Consider the following 26,287-nt stretch of genomic DNA (forward strand, 5'->3'; position numbering starts at 1 on the left):
TGCCCATACAAAGCCAGCATAAAGCAGCAACGAGGTAAGATCCTTTGGTGTAGGTAAGATTTCATATCAAACTCACTTAAGTGTAAAACTCAACGGGTGGGTGTAAAACCACACTAAGATTTCAAGCCAGGTGGAATCAGGACTACAGCCAGTAGGTCTTTGGAAAGGCTTTTCTAAGAGAACACCCTGCACAGGATTGCTTATCCACCTCAATGTCCATCTGTCTGCTCATCATCCTTACTCCTACATTTAACTTGTTTGTCATTTTCATTCTAATCTGACTGAGGGTTGAAATCTCAACAAAATCAAAATCCTAGAGGTTACATGAAAAAATCAGTAGCTGGGTAAAGGAAAAATCCAAATTAGAATCTTCCTGCCTGGAGAGGGGCTATAACTTGGCCCCCTACTCATTACAAATACCAACACCAGGCAGTTCTCAAAAACATCATGCTTTTCTTCCCCCCATCCTCTAACTGGAACGTGGTGCAGTAAAATAAATGATTTGTTGAAAGTTTTGTTTTTTCTGGCTGTAGATACACATCCTTCAGTGAGCTGCTCTGTGATCTGCAGTGCTAGCCAAAAGTCCAAAGGAAAAGAAAGCTGAAAAACAAAAAGGTCCCACTGGGATCACACCCAGCGGTATTGAATTCAGTTACTTGTTAAATCACAGACAAAGTACAGACCTTTTTCAGTGCATTATTTATTCAATCAGAGCTCCAGATCCCTGAGCTCGTCCCTGAAGAAACAACAATCGTCTTTTTCTGCTTGTTTCCAGTTGCCTCGCAAAAGACTTCAGGCTGCAAAGAAAACAGTTTTTCCCTGGGTCATGGTACAACAAGAATATGGGCAAATCCAGTACAGCTCTGATGCACTGATGAGGGTGCAGGGCCCTTGAGGCAGGGGAGCTGCCCGCATTTGGCCACAACCCGGCTGCAACCTCAACCAGCTTTGCTGGTGCAGGACAGCAGGTGCAGATCAGGCAGCAGCAAACAACTTCCTTCTTCCATGCAAGCTGCAGACCTGTCTAGGTGGGGAATACTGTTCTGCAGGTCTTTAATCACAGAAGCCAACTTTCCTTATAGACAAGATAGCACTACCAGGTTGCTCAACTTAACAAATGGCAAAGTCACCAAAGGAGGGGAGAAAGCAACCTCAATCAAACATGCTGAGGTAGAAGGTGTTAGTTTGCATTTAGATACATGTTAGCAAAGACATTAATTAACTAACCACTTTTTTTTTTACTCCACACAATCAGAGTTGTTCAACAAGAAGACAGAAAAACATAAGGTAGACAAGCTGGCAACAAAACAAGCATGATTTGGAAACCAAAGGGCACCAGATCCCTCCACCAGTGGGGGCCTTTTTAGAGGGATGCACATGGGACAGCAAGAAACCCCCAGTTTGTTGGCAGGCTAATGCGCATTCCTGGGAAAGGCAGAGAGAGAAGAGTGGCGGAAGTCTTAGAGCAGCATTTCTCCAAAAGACTTTTCTAGGGGGAGATTTATTGAGTCTTATTCTATCTGACACTGGTCAGTGAACATGTGCAACTTTGGTGAGCTGGGAGAAAAGAAAAAAAAAGAGCTTGTCTATAAATTCTTATACTCCAGACACCATTCCTCAGAGGCCAGCCCTAACAGTACTGCTGTGGTGATGGGTTTATAACTCAGTGGTGCTCAACCCCTGGTTTTTCATAGCCTTGCCTCTGACTCCTTTCCCTGGGACTCCTGCACCAAGCACACAGTGCAGCACTTACCCCCAGGAAACAGCGTGTTAATGCCGACATGGGACACGTCTACACCACGCAGTGAAGCACAGTTCACAGAGCCCCAAGCCAGCTCAACGCGACACAGCAAGGCTGGAAATGGATAGTTACGGCCACCAGGCAGGGCAGCCTTGCGCAGCCAGAAGCAGTGGTCCCAAAATTAGCTGTCCCATTCAGAGCAATACCCCACTGACACCCTCAGTGGTTCATTTGGAGCCACTGATCGAGTTAGAAACGTTCAAAAAACATCCCTATAATTAACTGTACTGTGCTACGAGCAGGGAAACGTGAGCTTCAAGCTTCTTAACCTGAGTAAGCAACTGACCCCGATTCTCCCATTTCACAGGCAAATAAATAAGCCACAAAGCTGTATCAGGGTCCGCTAACCCTAATAAGCCAAATGAACTACTCAGAAAATTGTCATCAAAACCCAGTGCACCTAAAATGCCTCCCTGAAACCCTTCCTTACGTGGGTTAGATTGATGCCAAACTAGTAGCAGGCAGAGCTAAAGACTGATGATGGCAATGCTGCTGTGAATTGCTTAACTTACATTTGTTTTAATTCTTCAGCACTTCTCTACAGGCTTGCCCAGGGACAAAACGACTGCTGAAGGTGGAGGCCTGTGAGAAGCGGTACGCGTTTTAGCGCTGCACCTCAGGACTCAGAATAATAAGCACATAAAAGAGATAAATGTGTATTTATAACGCCACTTCTTAAAGCAATTGTTTAAAAGAAGCGTGCTTTAGAAACCCAGAAACGTAATGCTTGGCCTTGCTGAGTAATCTTGCTATTATCAAGAGAAGTTATAATTATTCTGCTGTGAACAAAAAAGGCCCTGGTCATACTCACAAAGCGCTTCAATGCAAAAGGGAGAGCAAGGGAGGAACGTGCCCGTTCCCCTGCTGCTCCCGGGGCTTCCCACCCTCACAGTGGAGATGCACCAGCGACTGCGAGTGCTCGCAGCCCACAGCAATATGAAGAGTACAAATCTGAGCCACCCACCTCAGGTAGGGACGTAACCCAGCTCTCCAAGGCAGAGCTCAAACACTCAGTAGAGAGATCCTCTACTCACTTCCTGCAGTTCTCTGGCTTCTTCCCGAGACATATTGTGACTTCTACAAGAGCTGAAGAAAGGGTCCAGCCACTTTTATTAAAAAAAATTAAAAAAAAAAAAAATAAAGCCCACTTCACTCTCAGAAGAAATTTTTATCCTAAGGGAAATACTTGCACTGCACAACAGTGCAATAAAGAGTTTCCACTTGCTCAGGGTGGTTTAGGATGTTTGTTCAAATTCTGCAGCTCTTGCTCATCTCTGCCAAATGATCTCCTGGTCTATATTTTATTTAAGACTGCCTCAGCTACATCTACTTAACCTGGACTAAAAACATTCGGAGTAGATGAGTAGTATCAGAGCAAGACAGTCACCAGTTTTGCTCAGGATCTCCGAGAAAGAAATGGCATATTGACAGCATAAATAACTAGCGACCTTCATGCCCTGTTGGGAGGAGGGCCCTATTTCTGCACTCACACTCAGCATGAAACAGAGAATTTCAGGGCCAAAACACCTGAAGGAGGAAAGGAAACATTACTACCCTAAGCCAGTGTGCAGATGGAGCCGACTCTCTGCTTTCTGCTACAGAAGGGAAACACTGTACAATGTTCTCTACATTTATCCCTTTTTTCTCTTCTGCAAAACTGATGTCAAGCAAAATACTGTGCTGCACTTTCTATATCACACAGGCCAAATTCAACAAGAATCTCTGCTTTCCTGGACTTAGACAATCCAAACACATCATTCTGCATCACACAACAGATGTGCTGTAACGGCAGGTAGCAAGAATTCCCCTTCTCCGGCGGTTCCACTGCATATTCAAAAACTGTAATCGGCCTTTACACCACACGTCTCTGATGGGATGGAATTAAGTCAGTAGGCTTATGCTTTTTGTGGATTTTATGTAGGTAAGCATATAAATGTAGATAAATTACAGACATGCAGAAAGATAGCATCAAAAGATTTAAGTGGGACAGATTGCAGAATACAGTACTAAAAACGTATGCAGAGAGGCCAGTATGCTGAACACATGGAATCGAATCTGGTACAGACAGGTATAGAGATTTGGATATAAAATGCATGTGATTCCAGCTATTCCAAAACAGTAAGCACAACCAGAAAAGTACTCAGGAAAAGTTTATGTCAAAGACATATAGAACGATGTGATGCTATTTAATCAGATTTTCAAGTAACTTTTCCTCCAACATCCTCAAAAGTAGCCATTTAAAAATTATTCATTATGCTATTTTAAGACATGAAATGCAATAGAACGTTTTAAACAACTCCAATAAACTCTGATCAAAATATCTTCTGATCTTCTCCTTGGCAGTCCACTCTTCATCCGACTTATAAATTTTGTTTGCTTCTTATTTTGCCAGACAAGAAGAGGTTGGGTTGCAGATCACCTTCTGTTCAAGCTCTGCGTATCTCTCCAGAAGTGGACGATAGAGCTAAAAAGGAAACACAAACACACACGTGAGGTTGAAAAATTAGATTTTTTAAAATCACACAGCAGTTAAAAACATCTTCAGAACTGAAATATGCAACATCTTTGTACACAACTGAAGTCTTTTTTTTTTTCTAAATTCCTCAAGGAATGCTGCAGTGCCTTCCTTCCTCAAATGTCACAGTCCTTTTTACCTTTTTACCTTTTTACAGCTTAATTTTATGATACACACAGGTTGTTTCTACTGTGATTGTGTTCTTGCTGCAAGCAGAAGTCATCACTTCCAGAGGAAGCAGCTCTGATAAAGTCACCTCGGCAAGTCCGACAAGCCCCTCTGTAATAGCTGTCCGAATCACCCAGGCAGAACTCCTGTCCTTGCCTCCCTCCGCTATCTCCGGATGGATCACTGCCTCTGCACCCTCCTCCTCCGCCACACTAATAAGTGCACTGCCATCCTCTAGTCTGGCTAACCACCACCATCAAAAAGGTCCTCTCTGGCCAATATGCTGACCAGAGCCTTCTAAAATACATGCTTCAAACTCTCTCCCCCACCCCTCTCATCCTTCTCTATCTGTTTCAGCTGCTGCTTCTCACCGTCACATCTTTCACAGACACGACTTTTCCCATCTTTGATCTGCTCCACAGCCTGGCTCCTCACTCCTTAATCCTAGCCCTGGGACACAAAGGACTCCAACATATTTCCACAGCTACACTACAGATCTGAGTAGCTTTTTCGTATTTCCTTACCCTGTAGCTAGAGTTCCCCCAGATTTTTAGATTCATGATTGTTACAACCATAAGAAGTGGAATCAAATGTAATCAAAACCCCAGGTTCAAGTATGCCCTGTGGTTTTGGATATGGGCAAGCTCCAAGCTGGGATTTGTTCCATTTGTTACCTTTTGTTTTGTTTTGGTTTGTTTGTTTCAAATTCAGCAGTGGTGATATCTCAGAAGATCAGCTGCTTGTAAGCAACCTGGCTACATAAGCAGAAATCCTGAGCAGAGCCCTACTGTGGCTCAAACAAAACTATACTTCATTTAGATCTGGAAGATATAGTCTCTTCCTTATCTCCTCCTTCTAGTTTTAACTGACAACCTAGTAAGATCAACAGCTTGACAAGCCATAGCAGGACAGCTTCGCCCATTTGCTGGCCCTAGAGAGGGGACTGCCAGGAGCCAGTGTGGGGTCTACAAGATACAGCCTAGAGCCAGCTGTCCCTAGGACGACTGCGTAAGGTCACATCCCTGCTGCAATGAATCCTACGGGCCGCCAGTCTGGTCTCACAAGCCCTCTGCACCAATGTTATTCATAATCAGGGCAGTCTCGCTCCTGGCTCCAGGTTCAAAGAGGTTTTAGAGCTATAATGAATCATACCCAGTAAACTGAGTTATCGCTTTCATCAAGAAAGATCCAGCATTTAAAAGCATTTTATCCTTTTCCAAATAAGAACCACAGCCAATAACTGCACACACATGAAAAGCTCAGGATGAAGATATTTCAAGTGCAAACTATGTAGAAAGAGACAATGTCATTCTTCTGTCTACAGTTTCGTGTACAGTCCTTCAATAGCCTCAGTGTCTACAACAGTCTCATTTTCTCAGATGAAAGAAAAATGTCAAGTGTTTGCACAATTTTCTCATCTAGGAAATAAGAAATTAAAGTGTTTTGTTCTTGTTTTTCAATTGACAGCAAAATACCTAGTTTCTGTGTTTCCTTCTTCATGAAGGATAGCCTCAGCCTGAACAGCAAAAGCTGGATTTATCTCTCTATTACCACTTCCACCATCCACTGTGGCAGGTGGGACTGACTTAAATGGATAAATTCTGCAGAAGGAGCCTGTTTTGATCAACCTCTCCCTTTCGTCAACAAGATGCTAGAGCAGTTAAAGCACGTTTCTTCAACAGATTAAGTACACCAAGGGGAAGAAGAGAAGGAGCATCCACAGAAAATGGAAACAGACTGTGTTCAGCAGCCAAGGCCCTGTCCAGAGAATCTCAGTGATTAACAGAGCATCTTACAGTGCATCAAGCTTAAAACGATTAAAATAGAGAAACCTACTCACTTCTACCTCTGCAATGGACTAATTCAATGACCTTGCGCAAAGCATATAACGTGTATATGTGCCCCAACTTCTCTTCTCTGCCAGGCAGTGATACTAAGATCCATGAAGGCTGTCACAGATTTATGGGGCTAGAAAATATACAGCACTGCTAATACTAAATGCCACGAGACTCGGCATGCCATTTTTAACTGGCTACCTGGGAGCCTTGGGTGTTCAGTGAAGCCAAGTGCCCTGGCTCCCTGCAGAGTGCATATATATTCTTCTCATGTCCCCAGAGAATATTATTGTTCCCATTTCTCCTGAATATGCACATCTGAGTAAACAAAATATGGAGCAGGCAGTTATGGTCATACTAGGAGTATCAGCAAGTCCAACAAAAATGGTCCTTTACTCACTGAAACATGTACAATCAAGCCTTGCTATTTATTTCTTTGCTCTTGTGTAAATCTGATAAACCCCTTGCACTTCTCAACAAAGATTTAGCACAGCAGAGCCAAGCTTGGCTACGGAGAAAACAGACTCTGTATTATTTACCCAGTAGTATTTTTTACAAAATATACAACAGCACATTTACTAGAAGGCTGAGAAGTATTATTGTTAATACATCACTCTAAATTAAAACATGTCAAAATAAATGAACAACCACATTTACTGATACACTGTCTTCTTCTGTTTATTAGGCTTAAGCACTTAGCTTGCTAATTGACAAAATTCAGGCATTTGCAATAAGCTTCCTAGCCATTAGTGTAAATGAATGCTGTATTATGTCCCGTCTGAAAGCACATGCAAACAAAAAATCAAGACTGCTTCTTGTACTCTTTTTTTTTTCCTGTTCATTTGGGATAAAAAGCAGCCCAGGTCACAGGTTAACACGAAGTTTTAAGTTCCTCTTCATTAGGGAAGTTGGCTGTAATTCTCGCACTACATGACGGCTGGTAAGTGCAGCAGTTGTACAAGCTTTTCATTAGAAGTGTTTCATAGGGCAGCTCTACACCAAGCTAAAATTCTGCTCTAAGGCAGTGCAGTCCCCAAGAAATATCCATAAAAAAAAGCCAAACTGGTTTAACTGAGGATGTGGCCTAGGTGCACCCACCGAGTTGTGTTTGTGAAAGATTCTCCACATCTCTCATGACCGAATTGCGTTTACAGAACCTTGGACAACTCCTCCTAAGTGGTTCCAGGAGCATTTTTCCTGTGGCAATTATATAGATTTATTTTTATAATTGAGGTCCAAAGGGAATAAAGAACTCTCAATGATGCATAAAAACTCAAGAACATAAATTCCCTCTCTGTCATGGCCTCAAAGCTAATATATCAGACCATGATGTTTAACAAAAGTAATTACATGTATCACAACATGAACCTTATTATTGTCCGTAATTTAATTGTCCTTGCTATATTATGGTCTTTTCTCCTGCTTATCTCTGCAGCCTACTCTGCAACATTAGCAGTATTCTGATGGCTTCATTTACAAATCCTAAACTTCACTCCTGGGACAATTTGGCCACACTCTGACAGTCCTACAAATAAATAAGAAAATGTTAATGACAAACATTGCAGTATAACAGAGGATAACTTAAACTGTCTTTCCTGGAAAATACAATCAAATAAATGTTACCTTGCCTTCTACTCCAAAACAAATATGTCATCCTCCTGCTACAGCTCACCCTACTACTAGCCAATGAGCTCAACATGGGTCTTGCTATTTCTCTGTACAATGTCTAGAGCAATGGGACATTGCCCTTGCTGTTCTCTGCAAGGAAAATTAGCTACAAATTACTACTACTATTAAGTTATTATGCACATGGATCCTTCTACCGCCTGCTACGCTACGTTAGCCAGTGATTGGAGCACTTCAAAATTTACAAACGAAAAAGATGATGCTGATGATTGTCAGAGTAGACTAAAATTAATCAAGTCCTAGCAAACACTTGCTACTTTGAATAGATTTGATAGGGTTTGGGGTTTTTTAATGGTCACACTCAAATTACTCCCGAGTCGGAGATCTGCTTAAGAAATCAAGAGATGAAGTTAAGATGCTTTCTTTTTAAACTCAAAACAGCAGTTCACCTTGCTTAACATAGAAAGAGCACGCTTAATGCAGAAGGAGTATGACCATATCCAGATATAAGCTGAAGAAAACTCAAGGAACCACACCTCAAACAGGCACTTTATTTATTTACATATTCATTCTGTAAGGATATCTTAATCCATTTAACAGGTTAAAATAAAATTTTTATTGGCTACACAAATCACTTTAATCAAACTGCCATCAATACTTATTATCATATTTCCATAGTTATATTATTATTACTTACTTTGCACTAAATCACCTACCTAGACCAATTCTAGAAGACAACCTCCCCCCTCTAAATATCTAACTCAACAAAAATGTCATTTTTAAAAAAAATCAATTAAAAGGTCATTATAACTTTCCTGGGTTATTTCTATAAATCCAAACACCTACAAGGCAATTCACTAAAGTCAGGAAAACCTGTTAGGCAGACATTTTCCTTTCTTGAATTTTTTCAAAATTAATACATCTCACTAGAGTCAATAACGCAATTAAAAATTGCATGTCCAGAGGCAGTGAACTGCACTCCATCTTCTCCCTACAAAACCCTACACAATAATATTACAGTAAATCTGACACTACGTTACAGGCACACAGCTTGTATAAACACAAGTGATCAACTCCAGATAATCATGCTCCTTCTCATGCTTTTTTGCTTAATTAACCAACAAGCCAACCATTTCTGTTTTAATAGATTACTAAAACAGAGCTGAATTCTAATGCCAGAATAATAAGATTCCTACTGTCGGTTACCACATACTTATTGCTATAAAGTCTCCTGGTTATTTCTGTCATGCTTAGTGGTTCTGATTAATCTTTTTTTCCTTGGGGGAAGAAGGGGGAAGCAGGAGGGAGCTCCAAAGCGATGAGATGACTTTCTAATTTTTGCTAGTCTGAAAATAGGGGAGAGGAATTCATCAGGTTCACCCATAGCTGACTGACTTCTGCTAGCCTAGTTGAGCAGCGACCAAAGATGATCACCACAGGGGTTATCGCCACAATACCTTATAACCTATTTCGGTATCTGTTGCATAAGAAATAAGTTCAGGTTGGGTGAATCACTCACCCTACAAATTTACTGTGAAAACAAGAACAACTAACAGGTTAGGGTCTTAGCCACAGGGTGGGATTTATTCTTTTTAAAATGGCCTCTTCCAGTCAGCATGCTCTGCTACAGTATAAAGTCACATTTTTACCAGGCAAATTGCAACCAATGGGACTATCACCTGTCACAAGCACTACACTACCCCTCTTGTGACTTTATCCTATTTTACCTGCTCATCAGCTTAGCTGACCACAAAAAGTGGCTCTAAATCTCCACTGGAAGAGTTGTTTTGTGTGCTCTGCCCTTTCCTTTTGAATTCACACTCAGCATCATGAAAGACCCTTTAGCAATCAAAGAATCACACGAGTGAAAATGTGGGGGTTTTTGGTTCCTGAAAAGCAATACTGTGTGCATAAGCCTTGGCATTCAAGCTGAAGCTACAAACTGTCGTGCTTAACCTCTGTCCGTAGGAGGTTTTCCTCTCTCCAACGATCTAGCATGTGCTGCCTCCAACTTGCACTAGAAAAGAAAGACAAAACCAAACCAGATTGCTGGGTTATGTCCTTTCTTTCTTTCTTTTTTTTTTTTTTTTTTTTTTTTGGGGGGGGGGGGGTGGTTTTAAACACCTTGCTAAGTTTTAGCTCTAGCAGTCCAACAAATGCAAGGAGATGATCCGGGCAATTTCACACTGGTTAGCCAGACTCTTCCAGAAGAGCTCCTCAGCAAGACAGAACCTAACCTCAGGATGACTTTGAAGCTTATAAAAAGAACCGTAATTTAAGTGAAAGCCTCTAAACTCAACAGAACGAAATTGGATGGACAGGGAGATACAGCCCTGTAAAAAACAGAATCAAACTGACTCATCACATTATGAATTTTTACCGCACTCTTCATGCTAACACACTGTACTACTGACAAGCCCTCTGGCTTTCTGCAGTTTCACAGCCATGAAACTAGCCAGGGAATCCACCATCAGCTATAAAATTATAAGACAGGGAGAAAAAAAAACGGTGTGAAATTTGTAATTGCAAGAAGCTGCTTTTAATGGAAAAAGCTGGCAAGCTAAGCTAAAGTGCAGGAATGGTAATTCCCTCACATGCTGTTTGGCCACTACCTTCTCTATCATTCACTCGTATCTATTGGGGCAATAATTCACTGCTGTACATCATTTAAAACCAATAAAACGATGTGCTATGAGAGCCAGGTCTAACCAAGTGGAAAAAGAGAAAAAAAGTATTGAGAGGGAAATAATTAACTTTTTTCGCTCCCAGGTCATTTTAAGCAGACAGTAAAATAGAAAGGTAAATGAATTCCCCCCTGATTTTTCCAGTTAGCCCAGCTGGCCCCTGCAGGGGTGCAAGGTGCAGGACCTGGTGAGTGCAGCTCTGCCCCTTGCCCTTGCGTTTTACAGCTGCACCAGGTCTCTGAGCGCTCGCCACCTCCACGCAAGCCAGCCTGCCAGCTCTCCCGGCTGCAAGTATTTTAGGGGGGGAACAAGGCAGCGTGTGGGCTCAAATCAGAGAGCAGGGAACTGCTCCCGAAGTGCGTTCCCCACAGCAGGCTTCAGCGGCAACGCACACAACACAGGCCGTTGCCGTTAATTATTTTATCTTTTAAAATGAGGGGGGAAGGTTGAGTAAATGAGATCAAATCAATCAAGTTTAAATTATTCAATGCCTTAATATTTCTGAAGGGGAATTCTATTCGATTACTGAGCTCTTCCATCTCAGTTAATAATTAAATAATATGCTGGCAGGCACAATGCAGCATGATCATTTCTGTTATTACTCATGATGATATCTGGTGCTCCACTACACATGTAGCTTGGAGTTAGTAGTTTTGGCAGATCATTAATTTCCCAGTTTAAATAAAAGCTTTAAAACCTTGATGCCTGCGGTAAAGGCACACCCAAATCTCATACACTGTGTTGTTGTAAAAGAAGTTTTCTACACAGCTGAAGATGGAGTTAGATCTACCTTTGATTTAAGTCTGGATTCTCTAGGATTCTTGCTATATTATATTGCTAATTTAGTACCTGGTACTATGTATCAGAAGCTGTATTAAACAAAAGCCTTTGGAACTTGATCGTGAGAGATGCAGGGTTGCACTGGAAGCCCTGAGACAAATTCCTTCCGTGCTTTTACATGGGCTGGAACCGTGTTGTTGGCAATAACAACTGATCGTGATGAGTAATTGTTTTGCTTTATCCACGTGGCTCTGTAAAGCACAAGCTTCACCTTTAGGTAGGCTGAAATGTCCAGGATGGATACACAATCCTCCTAGCCAACTCTCTTTTAGCTGCTCCAACTGAGAGCTGTGATGTACAACCGCTGACCACTGTTTAAGAACAGGCTGGAAGGGATTTTATAGGTGTTTTGGAAAAGGAGAAAAATACTGTCACCACACTTTTTTCAATGCTGCTTGCTGCAAGCAAGTGAAGACTATTTTGTCAGTATTATCAGCGACAACCTGACTGACCTGCATCTAAATTCAACCTATTTTGTAACTTACTCTGTTCCTTAAGGAATAGATTTTGCCTCTCTGATTGCATCCAAATAGAAAAATTCAATCTCTCAGATCTGTATGGAGTGATCCCTCAGATATTATATTATTATAACACTAGAGAGTGCCCCAAAAATCAATCTTTACACTCAGCATCAAGAACCGAATTAACAAAGTGTTTCTTAAGTTAATCTATTTTGTTAGACAAATTAATAAGCCACTAGAAAAATTAGTAAACTACATTTTGAAGCAGAAGAAAGGAAAAGAAAAATGATGTTCACAAGCTTGCTCACCTCTTCAGCCCTGGTAGCTGGTGTAGCAACCAGTCTAGGTTCTGGTGCTAATTTCACAAAATCAGCCAAGGACACACTGGTCTCAGCCACAAGCCCTGCAATGAGAATCACAGTCCTGATCAATGCAAAAAGCAAGATGAGGGATGTGCCTGGACTCCTTGGCAAATTAATACATTATATTGATTCTCTCTGGTCAGGTCAGCATTCAGGATTGAAGGATAAATGGCCAAAGATCTTACATTCCAAAGCACTAGTCTGGGAAGTGGGGGCTCTGAGATTGAGTTTTTGCCAATCACTCAGTTCATACCCTGGAGAATAGGCAGGCAGCAGAAATGCTATTCAACCATATCAGTAATTATTTACGGTTACAACAATACAGTAAACAGTAGCAAAAATATGTGGATGTCAGGTATTTAAGGACAAAATGTGACTAAACAAAGAAAAAAGGAAGAGAAGCGAAAACAGCATCAAGAAAATATGCCACAAATCGTCACTAAACATATTGATATATAAGGAAGCTGAATAATAGGGGAATCCCACTACTACAGCATTTTGCTTGGCATTTCAGGAGTTCCTTGTTACTCCTGCCGAGAACCCCAGGCTAACTGTGGAATACTCTACTGGTAGATACACCCTGTAATGTCACGAAGGCATCCTTACCATCAATATGTCATTTATATTAGCAGGCCGGCACTTTTACTCAATTCCTTTGCTTGGCATATGCCAAACCGGCAGAGAGAACTTGCATCTTCTGACCACAAGAAGTAACTGCACAAACTTTAATGGGGGCTCCGTGTTTCATGTGTATTTACGGACAACAAATTTGCTTGTATCATTATGGACTGGAAAGGTTCTGGTGGCTTCTGCAGCAGTAGGCAGAGTGTGAGTAAAAAGAGTTTGGTGATTTGGTCTCCATGGTGTAAAAACGTTCCCAACCATAGCTTCAAACACAACAATAATCTAACAGTAGTTTCCACTGTCCTGCAAAAGCATAGTCTTCCTGATGGAGTCCTTGCACCTTTTCTGGAAATAAAGAGGCTCTGTGCATTAAACACGCTGACTCGATGCCTTCTCTGTGCAATTTTCTGTGCTACTTTCAAATGCAGGCAAGCACGCAGCCTTCAGAAGCTATAATGTGACAGCAGAATTTGCTTCTAAAATTAAAGCTTGGCTGATATTTTTGATGACAGATGTTATCTTTTCTTGTGCGTGTTGCAGTGCCATGATCTTGCATTAACTTGTATGGAAGCTATCTGTTTTGAAAAGGCCAAATCCTAAGGTTTAATTCAGAATAACTGAGGCTAACCAAAGTTGGCCTAACAAAGGCCTTCAGAATACGATCCGCGTTCCTGAACTTGTTTAGCAGCAAGGTATTACAGAAACTGTTTCAAAATACCTGAATAAAATGTATTGCCTGGGATTCTGTTAAATGGCTGAGAGCCCACCCTCAACATACAACTGCATGCTTTAATAGATGAAAGCTAAATAAAACTTTAAATCTGGAACTTGGGCTGTTGCATTGTACTGAGTGATGGCATATACAAGCCAAATGACCGGGCAACCTAAGAACATCCCAAGAGTTACACTATTATGAAACAGAGCGCCCGCAGCTTGAGTATGGAGTCCAGTACAGCTTGCATATCCTTTATCTTGATGTTGAAAAGCTCTAAGATATATACAGGTTTAATGACATTTACTTAGTCATCGTTATTACTGGACTTGTCTACCCTGCCTTTTCTAATCCTCTTTACCAGGATTTACTTTTTATGTGGTTTGACCACTTCAGCAATCTAATTTACATTGCGGTCCACAAATTGTGGCAGTGGGGTAAGCTGACACCTTCAGTTGGCTGTAATCTTCCCCAGAAAAAGCAACGTGGAGGCGGCAACGTAACACACTAAGGTCCTAGACCCTCCCCTGCTGATCTCCACAGTTTCCAGATCCTACCCCTTGGTTGAGAAGTAGCCACCAGATTTGAATCATAATCTCAATGCCACCCTTGGGCTTGATCCAAGCATACCGACATAAAGCGCAAACTTTATATAAACTTTGACTTCAGTGACCTTTCAGTCAGATCCACACTGCTTTATTCTCTCCTTATTTTCAGTAACGTTAATCCCAAGTATTGACCAACAACAATTAAATGCCCAGACTGCTCAGAAGTTTCTCCTTACAGTCTTACCATGAATTGCTCTGTAAGCACTTCCTAAACAAGCAGAGTTGGTGGTATCGATAGTATACACTGGTGCGTTGAACACGTCAGATAGGACCTGAGAAGTATCAAAACACCAGTTACGCATCTCCATGAAAGACAAGGGATAAGGAATTCCCTATCTCTACTTGGGAAAACAAATGACCACTCTAGGCTCCAGTTAAGCGTTAAAAGGCACACCAAAAAAAAAAAAAAAAAAAAAAAAGGTATCAAAGGCAAAGAGTCCTGAACCTTGTCACACAATAAAATATTGGTAAATCTGACCTAGAAATGTAACTGCAGCCAGAAAATGAAGCCTCATTTCTCTCCAGATCTCCTGGGTACCATCTTTTTTATTAAAAGCTCAGAGGATTCTGAATTTAGCTATAATCTCCCTCATAAGCCCAGACAACCAGCCCAAGATGAAGGCTTAGAGCAGGGTAAGGTTATCTGTTCAGGAACCCACAATCGGTTGAGGTGACAGTCTTCTTTCATCACAGTTACAGTTTAGCCAAGTAGGAAGGAAGGAGAGAGGCATCAGTCAAGGCTCCTAATTCTCAGCTTTCACACAGTAAAAGTTAGAGCAGTATGAAAGGATACTCTCTAAGCCTGAATTCTTTGCCTCCAGCATTCCCACCGTGTTAGGGTGAGGATGAATGACATAGGAGCTGGTTACACAGGCGGTACATCTAGTAGGGACTTTCCTGTACTCAAGGAATCTTTAGCTAAAAAGATATGTTAAGTCTCCTTTTTCTCGGCTTGAACAATACAAAGAAAATGGTACAGGCAAAGAATTTGTTTTGATATCCAACAGACATTAAATTTATTCCATCACACATCATACCACCCACTGCACTGAAATCTATACCAGCCATTTCCTGTTTATGAATGTATGCTCTCTTCCCCACAGCGCAGGTTTAGGAAAACAGATACCGGAGGGGGGAAATGAAGATGTATTGGATAAGGAAATGGGAGGTTTAGGGCCTCAAGAACTCTTTGCTGAAAACATTGTGAACAAACTGATTTCCAAATAATTAGACATTCTGGTTTAATCAGTTGTAGGATTTCAGGTGTCCAACAAGCTGAACAACAAAAGAAGTAGGTAACAATTCAGATTGAACTTGTGTTGGTTTTATCACTTTTATCAAAGGCAACAGCGCATCATCTGATTTACATCAGTATAATAGAATCTGAAATAAGGCCACAATGTCCAAGAATCCAAACCATTCAGATAAGGGTCTTGCAACCCTGATCCAGGGATTTACATCCCCTCTGATCACGGGCCCAAGGGCTTCATACAAGATGACTAAGGAATTTAATTTATATACGCTGTAGAAAAAAATGTGACATTTCAGAAGAAATCTGCCTCCCCCTCTGAAAATCTGGGGAATCCACAAATCATAATGTTTGAATATCACTCATTCAGATGACTTTGAACTGCAGTGGCTAATTTTTAATTAGAATCCAATGAAAGCCTGAGTGTACACATTTAACACACTCTCTTTGATAAGTAGTATTGTCTAACTTCTGCTTGAAAGCAAGCATTTAGCAATATATGAGCTTCAATGCTAGAGGACAAATGGAAAATTAATCACGGTATCTATTAAAAAGCCCTCTGGAAATGAGAAGGTCGTAGAGTGCTGGTTCCACAGCTCATGCTGCTAGCCAGTAACATTGTATTGTCTCACCACGTTCCCCATCCATTTCTTCATCTCTGTTAGGCACGTCTTGTCTTACGCTTGAATTGGGAATTCCTTTGGATGACATAGGTCTTTTGTTTTGCATCTCTGCAGAGCCTTATACAATGTGGCACCAGCATATAGGAATTTGTTAATACAGCCTGTAACGCTCTAAGTAAATAATAACCATTTTTTGCATCACATGACTATCAAATTAAGATTATTCTGAAGTTCGTACATTCAGTAAATCATTTGAAATTGTGATTTTTCTCGTGAATAATTTTAAAAGCAACTGTTAGAGAGGTTTTAGTGTCAAAAATATTCCACCGTGATTCATGTGGTCATTAATCAAGCACCACACATGTTCTATAAAGCTTCCTAGAATAGGGGGGGAGCTGCCCTATCATGGCTGCATTAAAAAAAAAAAAAAAAAAAAAAAAAAAAAAAAAAAAATTTCCGAAGTTTCTTATTTTGCTGAGTAAAATATGGGAGTTACTGAATGTTGATTAATTAAATGATAGTCTTTTGTAGCTCAGAAACAAATTATCCAAAATTGACCACGATAAGAGGGGGAAACTGTTATTTTTCATGCAACTGATATGGTTTCTGAGGTTTTGATTAAATTAAAAAGGAGGATCCAATTAACCAGCGATTGAATTAAGTGGATGACACCGTATTGATCATATTACTTTTAGACACTTCTAATGAGTTTTAAAAGCAGCTCTATTGTTACACTTGAACAGCAAGTACTAGAGCAGTCACTTTCTCATTCCCACAGTTTTTCAGCTCTGTACATTTCAGAATTGCATGTTACAAAAATATTTAGTTCATTGCCTTCCTTCCATGCAAGGAGATCCTCCCAGCACCTCAGCTGGATACACAGCTTTAAAAACACATCCATCTATTAATTCAATCTCTTTCTTGACATATTCTTAGCGGAATTACTCCAATAGCGATCAATGTTTTAATCAATAAACGTATCTGTTAACTTGCCCAATGTGAAGCAAAATAACCAAAAGTAGGTGAGAAAACTGAGCAAAATAACCCAAGCAGATGGAGAAAAGTGGTATCTACAGACAAAACATGTCAAATTTGTTCTGTCCCAATCAGCTCTAGAGCTGATATAAACAGGCATTTTAAATGACTTAGGAGAAAGACAGCTTTTTGCTCTTTGCTTTTTTACCTCCATTCACTCCGGCTCAGGTTTCAAAGTACAGATGACATTCGTTTCATACAAGTTCAATCATCAAGGAATACGGCGTGTGGGCTGGCAGCTAGACTCCCTCGGTAGCTGGTGGAAAGGGACTGGCATCTCCAGAAAGCAATTCTCCCTATCTTGACTTCAGGGCAAGGATATAGCCCCAAATTAAGACAGGTGCCTTTCTGTGTAAATGTCTATCTCCAAGCTCACTGTAGGCAACGGAAAGGCCAGTCAAAAAAGTCGGTGGAGTCTAGAAAGCTCTTCAACCCACCTGAAGGGAGGTATCTGCACTTGATACAGTAAATCATCATTCAGCTTCCTCTACATTATAACTGAGCAGATCCCTACTGACTACTGTAGGATTTTAAATGAAAGCTCATATACAGATATCATAGCACAGAAAACTGAGTCCCAACTCAGATGTCTCTCTGACAGCAAAAGCTTGGTGAGAGGCCTCTCACTGTTAGTAAGGCTTTGCAAAATCTCAAATTGGTTCGAAGGGAGGCTGACAAACGGGCCACAGAAACTGGGCAACCTTCCCATCCCCGGAAGGGACCTTCCAGAGGGGGCCACAGTGCAGAAACAGAGAGCGGATGCTACTTCATTGCGAGTATCTTAACCGGGGCTGGATGTAGGAGTAGAGGAGGATGGGAAGAGGGAGGACAGACTATGTCGCATTTTTTTTTTTTTTTTTTTTTTTTTTTTTTTTTTTTTGAGTTTTCAGCATTGGCACAACCCCCCTCCAATTTAAATCTACGGTCTAACTTGATCTTAATGACAAAAACAACAAAAACTCCATGTATCTTACCAAGTCTCTGCTTGGGTTTTTTGCTGATTGATTTAACAGAAGTGATCTGGTCTGGAATTCACCAGTGTTTCAGATACACATAAAACTAGCCAACTGTAAAAACCTAGGAAGTCCAACATCAAATTAACGTTAGGCTAATGCTCTCCATACTAAACCTCACCAAATCCCCAAATACCTGAAGCAGACTCACAATCCTATATTCATGCTTTCCTGTGCAGCTGTAGTGGTTTGGATTCAGTACATCAAAACAACGCCATAGAGAAGACTAAGTCCAGTGTAAATGTTTTAATTTGGTACTTACCTGTAGGATCATTTTATTGTGAGATGCACCACCAGTAGCCAAAATCCTTGTTCTTGGCACTGCAATGCAATACAAGATGTAAGTCAGACCGAAAGGGCATATTGTCGGGATTTGCACTACTGAACAAAGCAATGAAGACAAGCAAGTGGGAGTCAGATGGTCTGGGCTCTCCCTCTGCACATCTAATTTACCTACTGTAAAAATGAAGATAAAACTAATTACCCACCATTCCAAGGCAAATCAGAATATTTCATTAGAAGAGGAAATATAAATATTGCAGTTCTGTTATTATTATGCTATCAAAGTCACGAAGGTTTGCAAAGAGGTACACAGTAAGAAAGGCAGAGTGTTAACTACACTACAGCTCTTGTTCAAGGTCAGTTTGGTTTGAATCACAGCTGTACATATAAAAACTGACAGATAACCTTTAAAATCAGCAGCGTTTTCCAAAATTATCTCCTCGTGATGTTCACAATCAGGATTCACTGAAATCTGGGCAATCCTTACATGCTTGAATGACAAGAAAGTGTATCAAAAGGTAACTAGAGATAGTTTAACTCATTTCAAAAACTATCTGAATCTTCATCCAATGCAAAAATCATAGTTTTGTGGGTATTAAAAAATGAATCACTCTGCATTCTTTAAAGAAATCCACCCTTCCATCCCACCTTGCTGAATTTTGGTCCTGTGCCTCGTCATTTATTTGTGCGCGTGCTCTTCTGGAGCATGCCATACAACAAGCCATACATCTATCCATAACCACAATCCAGCAAAGCATTTAAACATGATTAATCCAAGTGATCTTACTGAAATTCTTTAAAGTCTTAAAGCTAAAGAGACCCATGTCTTGCTATCATATATACACATACACATATATACATCATATAAAATCGTATCTGAACACTAATTACCATAATCTGTGACACTAAGTGCTACAGTGGTATATACCCTCTCCAAAAGGGGTATTTTACTATGGTTATTATTCTATTATCTTCAGCTTTAGAAAAAGCTAAAGATAATTTATTTCACACAAAGAAAAAGTTGATCAACTTGTACTAGGTCCCTAAAAGACTAACTTGCAACATGCTATTTAAATGTTTCAATGACAAAAGCCCTGAAGATAAAAATATTATCCAAGAGAAGATGCAGCTCACAAAGATTTCCCATGTCCTTTCTAAATCTACAGTGAGGTGCTCAGGTGAAGTCTAAGACTCCGCCAAACCATTGCATGAAAGACCCTATTTTGCTGATAAATTCAATTTTATTTTCCTCTTTGGAGGATATTCAGTGATGTACAAATTGGGTTTTAAAAGCCATTAGGATCTCTGTCAATGTCAATAAACAAATAAAAGGAACAGCAGAGTGATTCCTCAGGGAAAACAAGTTTCAATTATACCAACACAGAGCGACAGATCCTTGCCAAGATTATCACAACAACATAATAGCACAAAAAAACAGTAAAAAATAACTAGTAAGCCTCTGTTCCCCAAAACCAAACTGAAGTCTAAATGATTTGCCTAGTAGTTGCAATTCTGCCTTGCTGAACCTCGTTGCAAATATAAATTCTTGCACATGCACCATATCCAAGAAAAAACACCACTGAAAATTAGCCAGCAAGGCAGAATGAGAAACAAACATGTTCACTGAATTTCAAAGCAACTAAATCTGAAGGATGAGGCATGCCCCCTCCCACAGCCCCCGCAAAAGGGTGTAACGAGATGCTGGGCTACCACCATGGTAGAATGGTGAAGAATGGTGAAGTCAAGCACTGACCACCCCAGGGAAAACTGCAAATCCATCTTAGCTCAACAGTCTCTTGCCAATGATAATGTTTTTGCATTAGGAATTGGGGACTGGCTAGGAGAAAGCAGGTCACCAACGTAAGCAGAATGCTACCAGTGGCAATTCTACTGACTTAGAATTTCATGGTGATCCTGACTCCTTCACCTAGTCCCATACTACTTGAGACTATCCAAATGATTAGCAGCTATGAAGGTGAAAATTATACCTTCTTGGGTATTATTATATCCTTTGACTGGATGCTACAAAGGCCTCTTCTCATTGCTACATCAGAAGATTTAGATTTTGCCTACATATTGATTTATGCCATAACTGTAACTTAAGATAATGTTATATAAATAAGTTGCTATAAGAAAAGTGAGGATGACTTTACAGTGCATGCATTATTCTATAGTAACCATCCCCGAGTATGCATTTACCCAACTTTTAGTCGAGTTAGACATCTACCAAGAAGGGAACCTGACCTTAAAAGTGTTAAAAACATATATACATATATATGTTGAAGCTACTTGAAGGACAAATCATTCATTCTCCTCTCTTCTGATAATGACTGCAGCTCACTTCACCAGAACATACCCCAGCAGGTGACAACAACCTGAAGAACCTTAGCCACAACTGTTCCAGCACCAAACTTGATGCCCCATATGGTGGGACTGGTCTGCCCTGACCACATGAAGAGAGATCTGAGGTGAACCTGGAGCACTGCATTTCTAGAGGCAGCTCTGGGTATGGCCAGGTGAGGGACAAGGGCTTCCTTGGTCGAGTTTCAGTCAATCTTTATTCCAGATGAGGGGCAAGTCCCAAAAGAACGGATCTGAATTTGTTGAATTGCAGGTATTTCAATCTCTCTCCTGAGAGTGAGGAAAACACACTGATCACTGGTTTCAGGGACTGTCTTTTTAATGCCAATATTGTGTGCTTTCCTGAACAGTGGACATTTGCTCTGAGAGGTGTAATTGGATACATCTTATAAATAAATAAAGAAAAGCCCATCATTTATGTATACGGGGGCATTAACAAAGACATCGTTCATCCATCACTAGCGGTGTTCTCAGCCAGCTGTGTTTGAATCCGTCAGGAGCTACCCCTACGGCAGTGCGCAGAAAGAACTTAAATATCGTGTTCCTGAAAAACCCGACAACTGTAGCAAACATAACTCATGAATTCGATTCTCTGACAGTGGAGAGAATCGGTTTAAATATCTTTTAATTAAAAGCTCTCCGCACAGTACCTAACCAACCGGTTTATTTCCTTCCTATTTAAAATTTTATGACTTTGAGAAAGCTGATGCAAAATTTTAACCCCGTCTAGAAAGCGTTCGCAACGGCACGTGGAGCGGTGTCGTCCTGCAAGATGCACACGCTCAACAGACCCATCATCTGCTGTGAGGACTGATCTAATGAAATTCGTTCAAATAGTAATTCCCACTGGAAGGCATAAAAAAAAAAAAAAAAAAAAAAAAAAAGACACAGGTAAAGAGGTTTACTTACACAGCAAGACTGAGAACCACGCGCTTTTGCGCCCACAAGCGAGAAGCCGGCCCATTTCCAAACCCGTTACTACTCACGCGACAGCCCCCACTTGCACAGAGATCCAGCAAGAAGAATTAAACGATGTTAAAAGTTCATCTCCTGGCTATTGTTTTCAGTTAAAAAACTACTTTCTTTGAAAAATGCAAAGGAAAAAAAATCTGCCACAGAGAAGATAAACTACTGTTACTTGCATTACAGCAGTTGTCAGTGGCACCCCAAAAAACCTGGGGTCCTGTAGCACTGTGTATTTACAAACGCCCAGTAAGAACCACTTCCTTTGCAGAAAAGCAAGTAATTTGAGCAGATAAAGACAAGAAAAGTGAGAAAAGCAAAAAATGTTTTAAAAGCGCAGACGACAAAAGCATTGCCCGCATTGATCCAGCAAGGGGAACGGCAGCAGCGGCGACGCAGCGCCGGTCTCACGGGCAGCCCCTCTCCGACGGTCCTGGCACGTAACCGCGGCTATGAGGAAAAATAACCACGTAAGCAAATTCGCATCAGTCCGGACGTCAGTGTTAACCCTACCATTTTGAGGTTAAACGCTCCTCAACTCTTTAATCTGAATTTCCACTGCTAAATGCAGCCCTCCCAGCTTGCGACCCGAACGGCAGGTCCCTGCTGGCATTCGGGGCTCCTAGAAGACATTCGTGACTATCTTTTCACATCGCAAGCGAATCCATAAATAAAAGGGAATAATATGCCTGCACTCAAAAAGCAGCTGATTATGCATCAACTCACACCAGCTAAAAGCGTGATTGCGAATAACTGCAATTTACAATTTGCAGGCAATGGGGGAAGCATCAGCTCCTCCTTTATTTCTCTGATTAACTCCAAACACTGTAATTTTTTTTTAAAAAGTATTTTCTAGTTTCTTTCATTCAAGAAAAGAAAAACAAAAATATATCATTTTGTCCCATTTATAAAACAAATGCTCCAAAATTGTCCAACTTACATATTAACGCTTCCAAAACTCATGCTAATCTTTCTTATTCATGGTACTCTACATTATGCCGCTGTAACTCCTAGGAATGGGTCCAAAGGCACCTGCTTCTCTATCTGCCCGTGCTGCCTTACTTCTGAAACCTCAAAATACATCACAACAAAGAGAAGAGACTGCCACAAACCAACCTCGAGCACATTAGACAACATTAAGGCAGAAGTGACGTGACCTAGACCCCCCCCCCCTTTTTTTTTAATGAAGGACAAATAGAAGTAATTCTTTTTTAATTTAGTACAACTACAATTTAAAGATTTAGTATAACTACCCAAATGAATAATTTACAAGCTAAAGCCAAAATGTGTGCAGACAACCATTACAATACCAAAAAGAAAATAATAATACTTAAAGCCTATGCAAAAGAGTGTTTTTAAAAAGCATTTCTCACTTCCGTTTTAAAGTGTCAGATAACTTATCGGAGAGAAAAGCAAGCCACATTTGCCACACAGGCTGGCTGTTTTCTCATTTGTAAATACAGAAGATTTCATATTTCGTGATTTGCTTTAATTTCATTGAGGGTTTCAATTGCTCAAATGTCAAGAATTTTCCAGATATAGCATTTATTTTCTATAAGGATAGAATTGATCATCAGCCTATAAGGCTACAACCAGTATTATATGAGCTGTAACTGAACGGGGGGGTGGGGGGGGCTCAGTTTTCTCAACAGTACTAACAAATGCAGCTAATATTCTTGAAATTTATGTCACTTACATAGTTAAAGTCTCTAGAAAGACTTAGGGGGACGTGGCATGATTCTTTTTGCTCACACTGCTGTAAGGCAAGAGTAACGCCGCTAACAGGAGCGGATGTCCATACACCTAAGGAACATGGGAGAAACAGTCTCCAAAACCAGGTTACACGTTCCTACCAATCTGGGCTGCTGAACGTTCTCAAGTGACTCCTGGTAGCACAAGGTGTTTCCCAGGAAGATACCGAACTTGGCTTCCGCGAGACCCTGCCTCATTGATGACAAAAATTTTGTATTTCACAACCTGAAGCACAAGGTCACCAGATCGTCTAGCTCTGAAATTCCTCTTCATCTAGCTCACCTTCAGATACGAATTTATGATTTAACGCTGATTCAAAGCCATTTCTTTTCTAATGGATTTCAAGAAAAATAAACACTGCAACATACGCACCAAAATTCTCTTTTAATTACGGTATATCATTCCAAAAATATACACAGTCCAAGTCATAATGTAGGAAACAAAACCAACTTTGGATACAACCACATTGTCAATTCAACTTCATTGACTTCAGCAGAGTTAGACAGCAAGGAAAACGTCGGTTCTTGAACATTAAAGACTTCTTTGGGAACATGCAGATCAATAGTCACAGCAGTGTTATAGCATATACATTGACATGCTCGCAACAAGACCTCTGGAGTATTTTCACTTTTTGTAGAAATACCACAGTGCTGCAATTGTTTATCAATTCACTGTGATTTTTTTTTTTTTTTTTTTTTTTTGGAGACACAAATCTCTATTTGACAGAATATTTTGATGAAGACTGGGCTAAATTCCAATGATAATGATTTTTTTAAAAATCCACAAGATAGCATAGAGCTTACAATAAGGTTTAAAAAAAATAAAGTGGCAGATTCAGACCAGAAGTTTTCCTTTTTTGTTATCCAGATTTTGCATAAGGACAACAATTACGAAAGTTAAAATCGGGTATGTTGGGAAAAGTACTGATCTCCATAAAGAGAAGCTATATCTCCAGTTATCCATAAAATAGCCAAAGTTTCAACTAAAGGCTTAACGTAACAAAGCATCCCCTGCTTTGATTTACCCCGTGCTTCAGCAATTATTCATAGACACTTGGCAACACCTCAGCTATAACTTTGCAAAAACCTGTGTGGTTCCATCCATGATAGCATATTTTTAAAGAATTTTTAAAGATTTTGCTGTTGAAAAGTTCATTTTTTCAACTCAGAAACAAAAGAGGAGACCTAAACTGGGTACTCTGAACCTCTATCCCACCAGGAAAAACAGAACTAATGTCTTGCATCTTTGAAATTTAACCCTCAAATCTAACTGTTTAGTAACGTACCTACAAAGTGCTTCAAAAATGTCAAGATCAGAATGGACCACCTGGTTGAAAGAGATCACACAGTTTTAACACAGTGATTCCTCCATTCAACCTAGCAATGTATTTGATGAACTACAGTATTCTAAAAGAAAGGAATTTCAGCTGAAAGGCTCAAAGTAACAGAGGATTTACGGTGTCTACTAGCTATTTGCATGCTTAATGACCTTTAAAGTTAAATATTTGCACTTTTCTCATAATTTAGATTTCATCATTTAAACTTGTAGTTGCTCAATTCTCTGGCTTTTGTCTTCCAGTTAGAGCATTACTATAGCATTGGGCTTCTCCTTCATGTCTTGGTACTTACAAGCCATAAATAAATTGCATCTTCTCTTTTCTGTTGACAAGCAAAGACAATTAAGCTCAACCAAGGCATATTTTCAAGGGTGCAAACCACTGATGCTCAGAGCTGTTGGTACACTACCAGTGCCCAGCAGAAATGTCCTCACCACTGAAACCACTATCAAAAAAGAGCAGTGTTGGCAACAGTATTAACAACATCTAGCCTAAAATTATCTGGCACTGCATATTGTCAGTTTGCCTATCCAAATATTTAGTAGGAATGTGCCAGTATCTAAGGACTTCTGATTAATCATTGAGAAGCCTTTGCTAGAAATCTGCCTGGTTTCTTGGGAGAATGTACCAGCTTCAAAGGTCTGTGGCTCCAAGAGAGACCTACTAGAGCACCCTGGTAGAGAGCCTGGCATCCTCAGTCCTGGCCACGGGCAGTTCCAGAATTAGGGAGGGCTCCACACTGAGCTATGTATGAGCACATCTGGGACCACCAGAAATGCAAATTTATAACCGCTATGGCTCAGTTTCCAGGGCTGGAGGTCAGAGACTCACCCAAAATCGGGATAACACAAGATGTTCCCAGAAATTGTGAGGGGGAAAAAAAAAAAAAAAGTCACAGCTTATCATAGGCATTTTCCACAGAATAAAAACTCTTTTTTTTTTTCTAATGTGCTTTATTGCTAGCATTGCAGCATGGCTCAGTATTTCCTTGAAATAAGCTCAGTACTCCCTCAAAATATTCTGACACATGAGAAATTCATTAATGAATCTGAGCAGAAAAATACACGCTCCCATGCATATCATGGCTCTGTTATGGGCATAAACACAACATGTAGCTTTATGGACCACCTGTCAGTATATAATGCTTCCCATTGAGTTCCTTAGAAACACAAATCATCAGTTATTTATTTTTTTAAACTATTTGTCCACCTCTGCATCAATATTCAGCCTCACAAAGCTTATAAGGGAAATAAAAAAAACAGACTAGCACACCAACAAGTAACACCATCCGCAGAAGGTTGAAATGAGAAAAGTAAGGAAAGAGATAAACAACATGTCCTAGGCTACACAAAATCAGTAGAACAACCAAGACCAGACAAAGGCCTCTTCCTATTTAGACCACAAATGAATCTGATTCTGCATTAGTTGATCTGCAAA

At 40.4% G+C, this 26,287-nt stretch overlaps 1 protein-coding gene across 3 annotated transcripts in view; it reads right to left on the minus strand.

Moving 5' to 3' along the window:
* Nucleotides 1-703: 703 nt before the first annotated feature.
* The window catches only part of XYLB (xylulokinase), an 82,410-nt gene continuing 56,826 nt past the window's right edge, over nt 704-26,287 (minus strand). Inside the window, exons 16-19 of one of the 3 annotated variants that reach the window (XM_062568783.1) lie at nt 18,419-18,477; nt 14,421-14,508; nt 12,239-12,333; nt 704-4,265 (exon numbers count right to left, since the gene is read on the minus strand). In XM_062568783.1, the coding sequence (XP_062424767.1) occupies nt 4,182-4,265; nt 12,239-12,333; nt 14,421-14,508; nt 18,419-18,477 (326 nt within the window). In that variant the 3' untranslated portion in view covers nt 704-4,181. Of the gene's footprint in view, nt 4,266-12,238; nt 12,334-14,420; nt 14,509-16,691; nt 17,519-18,418; nt 18,478-26,287 lie in introns of those variants that run through there. The other 2 variants (XR_009957536.1, XM_062568785.1) reach the window with 2 other exon arrangements.

The sequence above is a fragment of the Rhea pennata genome, chromosome 2, assembly GCF_028389875.1.
Source record: "Rhea pennata isolate bPtePen1 chromosome 2, bPtePen1.pri, whole genome shotgun sequence".
NCBI classification, from domain to species: Eukaryota; Metazoa; Chordata; class Aves; order Rheiformes; family Rheidae; genus Rhea; species Rhea pennata.